The following is a 15468-nucleotide window of genomic DNA, read 5'->3' as shown; positions in this document are numbered from 1 at the left end:
AGGAATGATGCTGAAAATACAGCGGAGCATCACATAAATAAATTACTCTATATATTCTAATATAAAGCAGCTGATTTAAAATAGTAAGAATATTTAAAATGCTACTTTTTTTTGCTGTACTTTGGATCAAATAAAGGCAGGCTTGGTGAGCAGAAGAGACTCCTCAAAAAACATTACAAATCTTTCTGCTGGAAAACATTTGACTGGTAGAGTATTTTAAATAAAATAATTATTTACAGAGTTTAATATTAGCCATTACTAACATTTAGTGTTTACAAAACTGAGCAAGATAAAATAACAATACAAAGTCAATACAATTAATTAACACACTAAAGTACAGTGTAAACAAGGCCAATACTTCTGATGTTTTATTTAACAACTGGAAATAAATTAAATAATTTAAAATTGTAGACTAAACAACAACAGCTACAATAATATTAATAATAATACAATTTAAAGTTGTGGAAAACATAGAAAAACAACAACAACAAAAAACAAGCCTTCGGCCTGTTGAAGAAGATCCTTGCTCCTATGGTGCGTTGCCAAGAGATCTTCACGGGCAATTCTCAGCAGATCTGTCCATCTATGGTCCAACACGAAGACCAGCCGTTCTGAGGGGTCCAGTGTGAGCTGAACGAGGGACGCAGTTATGGCCGATGGTGTGGTGTTCTACAGAAGATGAACAGGATTACTTTATTGCAATATTTGTCTTGGTGTTATGTGCACATATGAGACAGACAGTTTACACACATAAGTGCCTGTATGAATAATTTATTTACCTGCATCTGGAAGAAACCCTTCTGACCTTTGATCCTCCGCTGTCAAAGTGTCTGGTGTGATGTTTTGGTGGACTGAGACCGTCTTTAGGGTGACCTACTCTGCGGAGGATGGGTCTTGACAGAGGATGCTTCATCTAAACATTCCTGAAATATAGATTCAAATTAAATATATCAAATGTATTTTATAATTCATAATATATATAATTTTAGATTAAACAACAATAATAATAAATCCAATAGTTGTGGAGAACACAGGAAAAACAAGAAAAATGTATTTTAAATTGAATAATTATGTACAATTATGTACGTTTAATAGTAACAGTTATTAATATTTAGTGTTTACAAATCTGAGCAAGGTAAAATAAAGCATGCAATAACATTTGAGTTAAGAAACACAATGTAAACAAGGCAAATACTTCTGGTATTTTAATGAACAAATGGAAATAAAAAAGATGCATATATAACAGTAAAAGTTAAGCAGACTATTTTACAATACTGCATGGAGTCAACATGGCATTCTAAAGTACAAACAAATGGAAAGACAAATAAGGCAAGAACGTAACAGTGGTTTCAGCATCTGACAGACATCCATAACAAACAAGATAAAGAGTTCTATTTTTATGATACTATAATTATAAAACATACATTTAAAACCAGGAAACATGAGGGCAGTCACTTTCCCTTTTCTGCTGCCCATCTCTTCCTTTCAGTCTCATAAAAGGAAGACTGACAGAACTCTCCCCAAATCATCTCGTGAGTCATCCCCTCTGTCTGATATAAGGAAAACACTCTGGCAGGACAATAGACATATTTCCCTGCCACACCAGGGAACCCAGTGTGTATGTGTGGACTCTCTGGGCCTTGTTTTAGTGGCTTGTGGCAGAACCTACAGAGGCGACCAGTGGGATGCTGCTCCATGGACTTTCTCTTTCTCCGCTCCTCTATTACCTGTCTTGTCTCTGCAGAACGCTGCTTTGCGGCCTGTAGCTCTCGTTTAAAAAAAGGTGTTTCAGCAAAGTCAGCAAATGGCATTCGAGGATTGGTGAGGCCTTCCGCTGCATACATCTGGTGTACCTTTGTAGAGCAGTAAAAGTACTTCACATCCCCAGACTGATAAAAAAAATGAATGGAGGACCCATCACCAAGGTAACGTGACTTTGGCTGGCCACAAGCAAGACAGTTCCGTGTCCTCTTTGTAACAGGCTGCTGTTGCTGTTGTTTCTCCACAATCTCTTTCACCATTTGTTCAACCTCACCCTTAGTTAGTGGTAACTCCTGGGGCTTATTACTGGGTGGGTTCACTGGGGCAGGTGGGAGGGTTACCACTGGAACACTTACAGTTTCACTACCTTCTGTGAGGTGATGCCACAGCTTCTGGGTCTCCAGGAGCTTCTCTGAACTGGTGTTCAGGGATGAACTTCTGTTCGTTATCTTGGCCAGGTGTTTCACATAACGTGAGATATGCTGTTTCGTGGTGGGGTGTAAGAGGCTATTGGGATCCCTGGAGGCAGCCTGCACAAGGGCAGCATACTCTGCATCCACCTGGGTGAGAAGGTCTTTCTGCCCATGGTACTTTGCCAGAAGGCCATCAATGGAATCCCTCATGGGCTTTGTCCACCGAAAATGGTCCAGGACAAAAAGTAGACCGCCTGCCTTGATGGGACCTGTGCGAGCAGCTCGTGGAGAGGGAGCAAAGGGCAGTGGTGGTGTCATCTCATCTAAAGGAGAGAAAACTCATTTTCACTTTTATCTCTGAAATATCTGTTAGTATTCATATAAATAAAGGAATAATTAAGGGATGAAGATGTGAACTGAATTACCTTTTAATTTGGTGGGCTGCAAAGGCTGGATCATTGTTTGTGAGCCAAGAGAAGCCACACCAAAGATGTCATCCTGGAGCATAGGGTAATCATTTGGGTTACAATCAGTGATTACATATTCATAAATTTTTTTTTTAATGGTAAGATTTTTTTATGTTTTTAAAAGAAGTCTCTTCTGCTCACCAAGGCATTTATTTGGTCCAAAAAACAGCAAAAACAGTAATGTAAAATATTTATACAATTTAAAATAACTGTTTTCTATGTGAATATCTGTAAAAGTGTAATTTATTTCTGTGATGTGCAGCTGTATTTTCAGCATCATTCCTCCAGTCTTCAGTGTCACATGATCTTCAGAAATCAGAATAATATACTGATTTATTGCTCAAGAAACATTTCTGATTACTATTATCAATGTTGAAAACAGTTGTGTAAAAAAAAAAAATCAGGATTATTTGATGAATAGAAAGTTTAAAAGAAAAGCAATTATCTGAAATATAAAGCTTTTGCAACATTATAAATGTTTATACTGTCACTTTTGATCACTGTAATGCATCCTTGCTGAATAAAAGTATTAATTGCCCCCCCCCCCCAAAAAAAAAGAAATTACTGACCCCAAACTTTTGAACGGTAGTGATAATGTTACAAAAACTTTCTATTACAGATAAATGCTGCTTTTGAACTTTCTATTCATCATATAACCCTGAAAAAATCGTACACAACTGTTGTCAACATTGATAATAATAATAAATGTATCTTGAGCAGCAAATCAGTATATTTTCATGATTTCTGAAGATCATGTGACACTGTAGACTGGAGGAATGATACTGAAGATTCAACTTTGATGAAAAAAAATCTCTCTCTTTCTCTCTCTCTCTCTCTAATATATATTCAAATAGAAAACATTATTTTAAATTGTAAAAATATTTCACAATATTATTGTTTTTCCTGTAAATAAATGAATCCTTGGCGAGCAGAAGAGACTTCTTTTAAAAACATTTAAAAATCTTGTCGTCCAAAAACCAGCAGTGTACATTTTGTGTTTTAGTGAGTGAGGATATTTGTAAGTACAACAGTCAAGTTTACCTGAGCAAAGTGTTCTTCCCTCACCTCCTCAGGTGGGTCATCAGGTGGGAATCTCTCACTGAGAGCAGACGGCTCTGAGGACTGATGCTCTCCCTCCCCTGCAACAGGTACCTTCTGGGACTTGTGCTTGGCCCAGTCTAGGGGGACAGGACGACAACCAGGCTCCACATACTGCAGTCCAAACCTTTCTCTGGTGTCTGTCTGTGAGACAAGTAAGGCAGGGTACTTGGCCTGGCCTGTCACCATGTCTGAGAGCTTGTTCAGTTCCATGATCAGCACAGGATCAAAAACTGCAGGCAGCTTCACTCCAGGCTGCTTCAGGTCTACAAGGCGCTGGAAATTCCAACGAGCCACTCCAATCATGCCCTGTGCCTGGAATAGTTCTGTGGATACCTGAGTGCCTGTGACCCATCTGGCCTGATGGAAATGGAACCCCTCCTGCTGAGAAGTGCCTCTCACAGGGATCCACACAGGTACAGCTGCCGCCTCCCCCTTCACATGGTTCAGCTGGACCGTTCCACCATGCCTATAGAGGATCCCATCTGTAACCTCTGGGTCACTCAGGCAGCCTCTGAGGATGTGGACTCGCTGAATCCTCCACACCTTCAACATCGATGGTTTGAACAGTGGCACACCATCAGGATCACATTCTAAAAAGAATCTTTGGAGAACGCTCTCCACTCTCTCCAGTAGCTCTTTGGGGTGTGGAACCCTGGTGCGGCAGTGCTCCCTGATGTGCTGCTTTGTTGGATTTGCAGGCACTATCCCACAGAAGACATAAGCCTGCTTCAGTCTTTGTAGGTCCGTCTGGTCCACAACACTAAAAGCTGCTGACAGAAACTTGCAGAAAGCACTGTGCAGTGGATGGTGCTCTGACACACACTCTCTGGAGAACCGCCGCATGCAGTGGAACAAGTCCAGCTTGATTTTGATGTCGCTGTTATATTTTTCGCGGGAGGCACAGGTGTTGATGAGATGCCCAGAGGTTGCCGCAGCCACTACAGCCTCAGTGGTCTTCCAAGAATCCCAGAGGAGGTGCTCCCGGGGCTCAGGGTTTGGGATCCTGAAGGCAGCACAGCAATCTCTGTTCCACAAACAAAGAGAAGTATATTTAAAATATTAAACATTCAAATATATAGGATACATGTATTTGCTCTACTATATTTTGTTTACTTTACAAATATAATATAGGTGGGAAGGAAAATGTGATGGCTGGTTCTTACCTGTCAACCCACTGGTAGTTGGCTTTCGGCAGTCCTGCAGAAATGTAATGAAGAGACAGCCCCTCATACATTGGCTGCAGGGATTTATCACTTTCAGACTGCAGCATCACCCAGGACAAGATCATCCAGTTTTCATTCATCACAGCATAGGATGACATAGTACCTGATGCAAGCACAACCTTCCGGGCCACCTTGCGGGTATGGTCAGCCCTTAAGGCTTGTCCAAATGTGCCTTGGAGGAGCAGATTGAGTGTGCTCTCCTGCCTATGGTACTCCTGAATGAGGCAGTCAACCAAATAGTGGGGTGAAACTGTTACTCCACACCAGCCGACCAAATCACCATACTCACCAAATGAGGCAGGAGTATTTGTTGCTCTTAGTGCCCCTGTGATGGTCTGCTGACCGTAAATTCCACTGTCTCCATCCAGCACATTCTTAACAGTAGACAAGTAAGCCAGGTGTGCACGCTCATACCTGAGGTGGAGAGCTTCATTCAACTGATTGGCCATATCATTGGGAGACTTTCCTGTACGCCGCAACTCATCCATCACAGTCTTACATATGGCCTTCTTGTGCGTCAGAAAAGCTGGCAAAATGTTGCAGAACCGACTCGGCAGCATGTCCATCCATTGGGGTTTGTCTGCAAACCAGTTCTTTTTACAGACTTTACAGCTGAGCCGAGAGGCCAGAATGTAGTACTGGCTGCTTGTACCAATAATGACACGGGGTCGTCCAACTCCTGATGAGACAACGTGGGGATTCGGACAGCTGTACAGACATGGCAGAGTGTAGTTGTTGCGGACTCTTTCCATAATGGTGTGCTCTGGTTTCCAAATGAAGAATGGATGAAGTTGAAAGTATTTAGGTGATGGCAGCTCATAGACAGGATCAATAAGCTCAGGCTGAGGTGGGTAACGCCACAAGGAGATCATGTTCATTGGATGTCTCACCGGTCTAGAACCTGGCCACAGTCCCAAGGCTTCCATTTCTGTTTTCATCCAGATTCTTTGCTGTTGAGAGCAGTGCCATCGGCTCACATCCTGCTCATAGCTTGGCAGTGGTGGAACAGCATGATTCTCCTCCAGCTGAATTGAGGGGTACCCAGTAGAGGCTGCAGGGATTCCAGAGAAAGACTGGCCAGCAGCTGCAGGGGGTCCTGAGGGAGGAGTAGAGGTTGTAGACTGTGCAGTGGTCACTGGGAGGAGGGCTGCAGGATGACATGGGTGACATTAATCATAGATGAGCATTACATTTGTCAAAATGTTAAATCTCTTTAAAATTAATCAATCCAAGCAGCTGAGTCCTTAGCCATCTTCAAGAATCGGCTTAAAACACATCTCTTCCATCATTATTTGATACTCTAACTTTAGCACTGACTATTCTACACTATTCTATACTAAAAAAAAATCTAACTATCTATCTTAATTATCTTTTTGTATTCTATTTTCTTTTCATTTATTGTACAATTATATAAAAAAGTCCTCTAACACTACCTTGCTCTATTCTATTCTTCTATTATTTAAAAGCCCTGCGTTTAAGCTTACTGAGACTTGTTATAGCACTTGTTTATCATTGCTCTGTTGTTGTTTTTGATTGCTTCCATTGTCCTCATTTGTAAGTCGCTATGGATAAAAGCGTCTGCTAAATGACTAAATGTAAATGTATGTAATGTAAAATTATGTTAAGTCCTTACACTGACAGAACACGGTTTCCTGCGCTGGTCTCAAAGCCAATGTGGTCTTGCTAATAGATAATTCAAGCAACTCTGGAGATACTGGCAAAGGAACCGTCACTGGAGTGAATGGAATTGGTGAAAAAAAATAACACTGATGAGGAACAGGCATATCCATACAGTAGAGTCGACATGTTTACACGCCCATATACCAACCTGACCATGGAGATGCAGTAGCACTATATTCATCAGGCCGTTCTGGTTTTGAGAGTGTTGCTGGTGGTTTACGCCTCCCTAACACAGAAAAATGTAATGTCATTCAAATACCCTGTAGTACTGTCCCTTAGTAAATGTCTTAATAAATAGTAATGTAAATGCATGCAAACCCATAGAACACGTCAAGACTCTTTATAATATTAGGGGTGAGGTATGTGAATGGGTCTACATTACATGAGTAAACTACAGCTTCATGTATCAAATGGGATGCATCCTTCTAGTCCAAATTAATACATATTTGTACTTTTGCTGTACTTCTGCATTACTCTTTAAATCATGTACATACCAATCCTCTTAAGTAAAGCATGGAAAAAACATGCAAAAAAAGAACTCTGTACTTACCGTCAATGATGAGATATAAATGCCTTCAATGTTAGTAGAACAATTGAACACAAGAATAAGAACAGGCCTGAACATGGCCTAAACAACAAACAGCAACAAATCAATGCAGAACAGATAATCCTGATTCATGTCAGAATCATCCCTTGTATGCAGTAGAATAAGACCTTTGACCACTGGGACTCCAACAACTTCTGAACCTGAAAGCATAGTGGAGATAATTTAACTTTCAAGCAGTTATAACATAAACAGACAGAATGGCATATAAAAGCCTTTCCTGTTAATAAAACAATTTACAGGCGGTAGAACTTGCCTGATCAAGCCTAATAAACAAACAGTTATTTGTTAGTATGTTGGATGGATAATCCTGATTGATGTCAGAATCATCCCCAATGTGCAGTCTGAGGACATTTGGCCATATGGACTCCAATAACTTGTGCACAGCGCAGAAACATTGTAACATCCCAAACATTTACCATCTTAACGCTGAATAACAATGTGTCAGGATCATGACCTGTAGGCCCAACGACGGAATCCAATGGCCTGAGCAAAGGTATTATGCGTGTATGTCTTTTCAGTGCCCCTGTGAATTTCAGTTAATTTTTTTTATTTATTTTCAATTTTACTTTAGCTGCACGCTTAATCTGACTCCAATTTCAAATGGTTATTACATATATATCGTTTATAATTAGGAATTAATCCTAACTATTGGTTTTGTATTAAGTTAGATATTTGATTATTCTGGGTATCCCATATTTTCAATTATTTGTTCATTAGGGACCCGATGTTGCATATAGAGGATTGAAGTGTATGTGTGTTCGGGCATGTATGTGGTTCTCACTCAGCTGGCCTGGAATTTTAGATGAATATGCGGGTAGCATCATCCTACCCAATTCTTCACCCTCCTCCACTTCTATTAAAAAGAACAAACCAAAGATTGATATGAAAGGATAGAATATTTATAAATATCATGAACTGTTGTTTATTCAGGGAAAATTGACTGAGCATTAAGCTCTTTTACAGCAGTACTCTGAGTTCACATTTGTATGGGTGTACTTTTAGAAAAAGATGGATATAGCAACCACAATAAATATTGTTTGTGTGTCCGTGTGTGTGTGTGTGTGTGTGTGTGTGTGTGTGTGCAGGTGCACCTATGTCTGTGTGAGGTTATCTTACTCAGTTGGCCTTGGAGTTTTGATGGGGATATAGAAAGCATCATTCTCTCCAATTCTTCATCATCCTCCATTTCTGTTAAACAAAGTATAAAAGCAAAGATGCGAATCATATGTCATTCCACATTTACATATTTCAGTTTGACCTAATATATACTCAACTGTACTGTCAACAAACCTAGAGGATGAGAGGCAGATGCTGCAAGGCCAGAGGAAGCAAGTTCCTCTGAAACACTCTGAAGCTGTCTCTTTTTCTGAGTGAGGTATTGCTGCAGCCGATACATTTTGCTGCCTGGAACACACTGTTTCTGGAGGATGAATGCAGCATATCCATCTGCTCTGCTCTCCCAAATATCCCACCAAGTCTTGTCTGCATTAATCCCAAAGCCAACCAAGTTGTCATCTTCATTTCTTACAGGTGGTGCCACTGATCTTCCAGATAAATACTTTATGAGGTCCTTGATTTCCTGGAAGCTTCTACTGTAGTCAAGAAATGAAAGTAGGCTGTCCTTCTTGGGACCCTCTGGTTTAAACTGTCCGGCTCTCTCCTCGTCCTCAACCTTCTTAGTCAAGAACATGGTATAGCCTACATCATTCTCAAGCAGCCACCGGAATGACTTGCCTTTGTACTTTCCAAACTGAAGCACATACTCTCCCAGCACCTCCTGTCTGTCTGACACATCTCCTCCTCTCATGAAGACAACAGAGCGAGCATTTTCCTTGACCTTGTCTTCCCCCTGAGGGGCTGATTTGTCCTGGAGATTGGGGTTGTCTTTGATCCTCTTGGCTTCATCTGAGGGATCTTGTCTCAGATATCCAGTTGGTCCTTTCCTGAAGCACACTTTAATTTTGCCTGGGAAGATCACCTTCACCTTCATCCTGCTGTGCTGTACACAAAGAGCTGATTAGTGATAATGGTCTGTTGCATTATCACACTTAATTAATTAACACATTTCTATTATATATATCAATAAATAAAACATCAATTAAATGTAACCGTTTATTCTGAAATAATTAAATAATGTAATTAATAATTTATTAAATAAATATATAAATAAATAAATGTATCTATTTCTCTATAAATTCCATGAAAACATAACCTTTTTTATTTAATATATTTCACCATATCCTTTTTCCACAGACTATTATTGTGTTTAATTATATATTTTGTCATAATAAAATGTTATTCATATATTATACCACTAAATTGCACACACATTTTTTTGTAATTTTAATGTCATATGTGTGTAATATACATTAATTACATTATAAGTATTACATCATACTGCACTGTTAACATATATATTTTTAAGCATTTTAAGTACCTAGTAAGAGATCAATGATGAGACATTCACCTTTACAAACAAAGATACTCTTATAAAATAACAGCTGTATTTTGAGTTTTATCTTTATAACGTTAATAGTTTGGTTTACTGTATTTTTATAATAGTTTTTGTTGTTGTTTCCTAACGTCTCAAACCATTCAACACAATTAACAATACGATTACATGATATTATACATGCAATTTAAATTATAACATATATTAATGATAATGTCTATGCAATACAGTAAGTTAGTAACGTTATTGCTAAAGTATAGCATTCAACTTACTCTTGGTTTGTCAGCTTAATCGCGTTATTTAAAAACAGCAGTCACCATATGTAATATCTGTCTTAAGGTAGTTTAGACAGTTAATATTTGTTGTACAAAACCAGTTTACTGATCTGACAATTCGGTAAACAAATATCTTTCCGATGACACTACACTTCTTAAATTACCCGCCACGGAAAAGACGAAACAGCGCCATGAAGTGTACGTGTGGCCAAAAGAATATTGCATCCGTAGTGTTAAGCACTACCATAGAGAATGAATGAGAAAAGTTAAGAGAAGTTAAGCTTAACTATTTTCGGCTCCCGCGCGGAAGACCGGGGTTCGATTCCCCGACGGGGAGAGCTGGTTCTTTTCGTCTTCCGAATGATCCATCCAAAATGTTTGGTTGGAGTCGCAGGTCACAGAAGGAGTTCTGCTTCGACGAAAAAAAAGAGTCCAAACAATGACCCCTGCTACCGGTAGTGTTGCAAGTGTTATGCGACTTCAGCTAATGATGGGTCCATCCGAAATTATTCCATCCAAAAGTTTTGGGTGGAGGCACAGGTCACAGAGGGAGTTCTGCTTCGACGTCAGCCCGAGCCAAAGGACATGCGCACTGCTCTCTCCAACTGCTTGGAAGGCAGCTATGCTCACCACTATACCACCAACGCAGTCAGCAGTCAGCAACTTGCGCCGTCACTAAGAAGGCTCGAAGTGCACGAGTCGCCGATAGGGCTAGAGGAGCAGATGAGATCTTTGTTTGGACCCGTCACTAAAGAGAGCCTTCAAGAATTTGCATCCCGTCACGTACAAGAAAGCGCTGCCTTCCCATCCGGCTAAATAAACACGAAGTGGTCAAACGCAGAGAGTGCCTATAATAACCAAAAGCCCAATCAAGGCAATCTCTTTCTCATGCCTCTATCTGAAAAGTTGGATAAAATCTTATATGAAAAAAAAAGTCTTTTAAAGAAATCCCTTATTCCGAGGTCACCGTAGCCACCAGATCCAGTCTGTATCCGCTTCAGTCACCCGGATCCAGTCCGTATCCAGAGAAGATGGTGGATCAACACCTAGAAAGGACCTCTATGGCCCAGAAACACAGCGGAGACCGTGACAACTAGATGAGCCGCAGATACAAATCCCTTGTAAAGACCACCTGGACAAGACCACAGGAAACAGATGATTCTTCTGCACAGTCTGACATTCCTGCAGCCTGGAGCTGATCTACTGGTTTCGTCTGACAAGGGGAGAACTGTCTCCCCGACTGAGCCTGGTTTCTCACCGGGTTTTTTCTCCATCCTTTCACCGATCGAGTTTTGGTTTCTTGCCTCTGTCGCTTCTGGCAGGCGGAGCTGGGGACACTTCATGTACAGCGATATCGTTGACTTGATTGCAAATTATTGCACAGATACTATTTAAACTGAACTTAGCTGAATGATGTCATCAAAGAGTTCAATAACGAAATGCCTTTAACTGTCATTTTGCTTTTTGACGCACTGTGTTCCTAATTAATGTTGTTCAGTTGCATTGACGCAATACTTTCTGTTTAAAGCGCAATTTAAAAAAAAAAAAAAAAAAAAAGAGTCCAAACAATGACCCCTGCTACGGGTAGTGTTCCAAGTGTTATGCGACTTCAGCAAATGATGGGTCCATCAGAAATTTTACGGTGCTAGGGCTGGGTCTGCGTCAGAAGAAGCCATGCATTGTTTAGTTATGTCAGTGCAGTGCCGTCAGTTGGGGGAGAAACGGCAGCATGCACGGCTCCTCGTTAGTATAGTGGACAGTATCTCCGCCTGTCACGCGGAAGACCGGGGTTCGATTCCCCGACGGGGAGAGCTGGTTCTTTTCGTCTTCCGAATGATCCATCCAAAATGTTTGGTTGGAGTCGCAGGTCACAGAAGGAGTTCTGCTTCGACGTCAGCCCGAGCCAAAGGACATGCGTTGGCCGGGAATCGAACCCGGGTCAACTGCTTGGAAGGCAGCTATGCTCACCACTATACCACCAACGCAGGCGGAAGTCAGTAGCTTTATTGACGCACTGTGTTCCTAATAAATGTTGTTCAGTTGCATTGACACAATACTTTTTGTTTAAAGCGCAATTAAAAAAAAAAAAAAAGAGTCCAAACAATGACCCCTGCTACCGGTAGTGTTGCAAGTGTTATGCGACTTCAGCTAATGATGGGTCCATCCGAAATTATTCCATCCAAAAGTTTTGGGTGGAGGCACAGGTCACAGAGGGAGTTCTGCTTCGACGTCAGCCCGAGCCAAAGGATATGCGTTGGCCGGGAATCGAATCCGGGTCAACTGCTTGGAAGGCAGCTATGCTCACCACTATACCACCAACGCAGTCAGCAGTCAGCAACTTGTGCCGTCACTAAGAAGGCTCGAAGTGCACGAGTCGCCGATAGGGCTAGAGGAGCAGATGAGATCTTTGTTTGGACCCGTCACTAAAGAGAGCCTTCAAGAATTTGCATCCCGTCACGTACAAGAAAGCGCTGCCTTCCCATCCGGCTAAATAAACACGAAGTGGTCAAACGCAGAGAGTGCCTATAATAACCAAAAGCCCAATCAAGGCAATCTCTTTCTCATGCCTCTATCTGAAAAGTTGGATAAAATCTTATATGAAAAAAAAAGTCTTTTAAAGAAATCCCTTATTCCGAGGTCACCGTAGCCACCAGATCCAGTCTGTATCCGCTTCAGTCACCCGGATCCAGTCCGTATCCAGAGAAGATGGTGGATCAACACCTAGAAAGGACCTCTATGGCCCAGAAACACAGCGGAGACCGTGACAACTAGATGAGCCGCAGATACAAATCCCTTGTAAAGACCACCTGGACAAGACCACAGGAAACAGATGATTCTTCTGCACAGTCTGACATTCCTGCAGCCTGGAGCTGATCTACTGGTTTCGTCTGACAAGGGGAGAACTGTCTCCCCGACTGAGCCTGGTTTCTCACCGGGTTTTTTCTCCATCCTTTCACCGATCGAGTTTTGGTTTCTTGCCTCTGTCGCTTCTGGCAGGCGGAGCTGGGGACACTTCATGTACAGCGATATCGTTGACTTGATTGCAAATTATTGCACAGATACTATTTAAACTGAACTTAGCTGAATGATGTCATCAAAGAGTTCAATAACGAAATGCCTTTAACTGTCATTTTGCTTTTTGACGCACTGTGTTCCTAATTAATGTTGTTCAGTTGCATTGACGCAATACTTTCTGTTTAAAGCGCAATTTAAAAAAAAAAAAAAAAAAAAAAGAGTCCAAACAATGACCCCTGCTACGGGTAGTGTTCCAAGTGTTATGCGACTTCAGCAAATGATGGGTCCATCAGAAATTTTACGGTGCTAGGGCTGGGTCTGCGTCAGAAGAAGCCATGCATTGTTTAGTTATGTCAGTGCAGTGCCGTCAGTTGGGGGAGAAACGGCAGCATGCACGGCTCCTCGTTAGTATAGTGGACAGTATCTCCGCCTGTCACGCGGAAGACCGGGGTTCGATTCCCCGACGGGGAGAGCTGGTTCTTTTCGTCTTCCGAATGATCCATCCAAAATGTTTGGTTGGAGTCGCAGGTCACAGAAGGAGTTCTGCTTCGACGTCAGCCCGAGCCAAAGGACATGCGTTGGCCGGGAATCGAACCCGGGTCAACTGCTTGGAAGGCAGCTATGCTCACCACTATACCACCAACGCAGGCGGAAGTCAGTAGCTTTATTGACGCACTGTGTTCCTAATAAATGTTGTTCAGTTGCATTGACACAATACTTTTTGTTTAAAGCGCAATTAAAAAAAAAAAAAAAAAAAAAAAGAGTCCAAACAATGACCCCTGCTACCGGTAGTGTTGCAAGTGTTATGCGACTTCAGCTAATGATGGGTCCATCCGAAATTATTCCATCCAAAAGTTTTGGGTGGAGGCACAGGTCACAGAGGGAGTTCTGCTTCGACGTCAGCCCGAGCCAAAGGATATGCGTTGGCCGGGAATCGAATCCGGGTCAACTGCTTGGAAGGCAGCTATGCTCACCACTATACCACCAACGCAGTCAGCAGTCAGCAACTTGCGCCGTCACTAAGAAGGCTCGAAGTGCACGAGTCGCCGATAGGGCTAGAGGAGCAGATGAGATCTTTGTTTGGACCCGTCACTAAAGAGAGCCTTCAAGAATTTGCATCCCGTCACGTACAAGAAAGCGCTGCCTTCCCATCCGGCTAAATAAACACGAAGTGGTCAAACGCAGAGAGTGCCTATAATAACCAAAAGCCCAATCAAGGCAATCTCTTTCTCATGCCTCTATCTGAAAAGTTGGATAAAATCTTATATGAAAAAAAAAGTCTTTTAAAGAAATCCCTTATTCCGAGGTCACCGTAGCCACCAGATCCAGTCTGTATCCGCTTCAGTCACCCGGATCCAGTCCGTATCCAGAGAAGATGGTGGATCAACACCTAGAAAGGACCTCTATGGCCCAGAAACACAGCGGAGACCGTGACAACTAGATGAGCCGCAGATACAAATCCCTTGTAAAGACCACCTGGACAAGACCACAGGAAACAGATGATTCTTCTGCACAGTCTGACATTCCTGCAGCCTGGAGCTGATCTACTGGTTTCGTCTGACAAGGGGAGAACTGTCTCCCCGACTGAGCCTGGTTTCTCACCGGGTTTTTTCTCCATCCTTTCACCGATCGAGTTTTGGTTTCTTGCCTCTGTCGCTTCTGGCAGGCGGAGCTGGGGACACTTCAAGTACAGCGATATCGTTGACTTGATTGCAAATTATTGCACAGATACTATTTAAACTGAACTTAGCTGAATGATGTCATCAAAGAGTTCAATAACGAAATGCCTTTAACTGTCATTTTGCTTTTTGACGCACTGTGTTCCTAATTAATGTTGTTCAGTTGCATTGACGCAATACTTTTTGTTTAAAGCGCAATTTAAAAAAAAAAAAAAAAAAAAAAAGAGTCCAAACAATGACCCCTGCTACGGGTAGTGTTCCAAGTGTTATGCGACTTCAGCTAATGATGGGTCCATCAGAAATTTTACGGTGCTAGGGCTGGGTCTGCGTCAGAAGAAGCCATGCATTGTTTAGTTATGTCAGTGCAGTGCCGTCAGTTGGGGGAGAAACGGCAGCATGCACGGCTCCTCGTTAGTATAGTGGACAGTATCTCCGCCTGTCACGCGGAAGACCGGGGTTCGATTCCCCGACGGGGAGAGCTGGTTCTTTTCGTCTTCCGAATGATCCATCCAAAATGTTTGGTTGGAGTCGCAGGTCACAGAAGGAGTTCTGCTTCGACGTCAGCCCGAGCCAAAGGACATGCGTTGGCCGGGAATCGAACCCGGGTCAACTGCTTGGAAGGCAGCTATGCTCACCACTATACCACCAACGCAGGCGGAAGTCAGTAGCTTTATTGACGCACTGTGTTCCTAATAAATGTTGTTCAGTTGCATTGACACAATACTTTTTGTTTAAAGCGCAATTAAAAAAAAAATAAAAAAAAAAGAGTCCAAACAATGACCCCTGCTACCGGTA

At 42.0% G+C, this 15468-nt stretch overlaps 2 protein-coding genes and 3 non-coding genes across 5 annotated transcripts; 3 read left to right on the top strand and 2 right to left on the bottom strand.

Annotated features, from left to right (window-relative positions):
• Positions 1 to 131: 131 nt before the first annotated feature.
• LOC127979751 (uncharacterized) lies at positions 132 to 2669 on the bottom strand. Its single transcript, XM_052585366.1, has 4 exons — positions 2600 to 2669; positions 1425 to 2497; positions 780 to 923; positions 132 to 669 (listed from the first exon to the last, which is right to left on the bottom strand). The coding sequence occupies exons 1-2, from the start codon at positions 2631 to 2633 to the stop codon at positions 1452 to 1454; spliced, it is 1080 nt and encodes a 359-aa protein (XP_052441326.1). The 5' UTR covers positions 2634 to 2669; the 3' UTR covers positions 132 to 669; positions 780 to 923; positions 1425 to 1451.
• A 2313-nt stretch (positions 2670 to 4982) lies between these two features.
• Positions 4983 to 9245, bottom strand: LOC127979683 (uncharacterized). The gene is made up of 7 exons (XM_052585280.1): positions 8543 to 9245; positions 8369 to 8440; positions 8034 to 8105; positions 7196 to 7392; positions 6794 to 6871; positions 6599 to 6697; positions 4983 to 6112 (listed from the first exon to the last, which is right to left on the bottom strand). The coding sequence occupies exons 1-4, from the start codon at positions 9240 to 9242 to the stop codon at positions 7274 to 7276; spliced, it is 963 nt and encodes a 320-aa protein (XP_052441240.1). The 5' UTR covers positions 9243 to 9245; the 3' UTR covers positions 4983 to 6112; positions 6599 to 6697; positions 6794 to 6871; positions 7196 to 7273.
• A 2472-nt stretch (positions 9246 to 11717) lies between these two features.
• trnad-guc (transfer RNA aspartic acid (anticodon GUC)) lies at positions 11718 to 11789 on the top strand. The gene has a single exon. It is a non-coding gene; the product is annotated as a tRNA-Asp (tRNA).
• A 1604-nt stretch (positions 11790 to 13393) lies between these two features.
• On the top strand, positions 13394 to 13465 carry trnad-guc (transfer RNA aspartic acid (anticodon GUC)). The gene has a single exon. It is a non-coding gene; the product is annotated as a tRNA-Asp (tRNA).
• A 1613-nt stretch (positions 13466 to 15078) lies between these two features.
• trnad-guc (transfer RNA aspartic acid (anticodon GUC)) lies at positions 15079 to 15150 on the top strand. The gene has a single exon. It is a non-coding gene; the product is annotated as a tRNA-Asp (tRNA).
• The last annotated feature ends 318 nt before the right edge of the window (positions 15151 to 15468 follow it).

The sequence above is a fragment of the Carassius gibelio genome, chromosome B19 (genome assembly GCF_023724105.1).
Source record: "Carassius gibelio isolate Cgi1373 ecotype wild population from Czech Republic chromosome B19, carGib1.2-hapl.c, whole genome shotgun sequence".
NCBI lineage: Eukaryota > Metazoa > Chordata > Actinopteri > Cypriniformes > Cyprinidae > Carassius > Carassius gibelio.
The sequence above is the reverse complement of the archived record's forward strand: the minus strand, read 5'-3'. Positions and strand labels throughout refer to the sequence as shown.

Excerpts from the sequence above, each read along its gene's own strand:
- LOC127979751 (XM_052585366.1), bottom strand. The coding sequence starts at position 2,633 with ATGATCCAGCCTTTGCAGCCCACCAAATTAAAAG. Across the intron at positions 2,498-2,599 it reads GCAGCCCACCAAATTAAAAG|ATGAGATGACACCACCACTG; the intron begins GTAATTCAGTTC and ends TCTCTCCTTTAG.
- LOC127979683 (XM_052585280.1), bottom strand. The coding sequence starts at position 9,242 with ATGAAGGTGAAGGTGATCTTCCCAGGCAAAATTAAAGTGTGCTTCAGG. Across the intron at positions 8,106-8,368 it reads AAAACTCCAAGGCCAACTGA|AAGTGGAGGAGGGTGAAGAA; the intron begins GTAAGATAACCT and ends TCTTTTTAATAG. Across the intron at positions 7,393-8,033 it reads TAAAATTCCAGGCCAGCTGA|GTTCAGAAGTTGTTGGAGTC; the intron begins GTGAGAACCACA and ends CTATGCTTTCAG.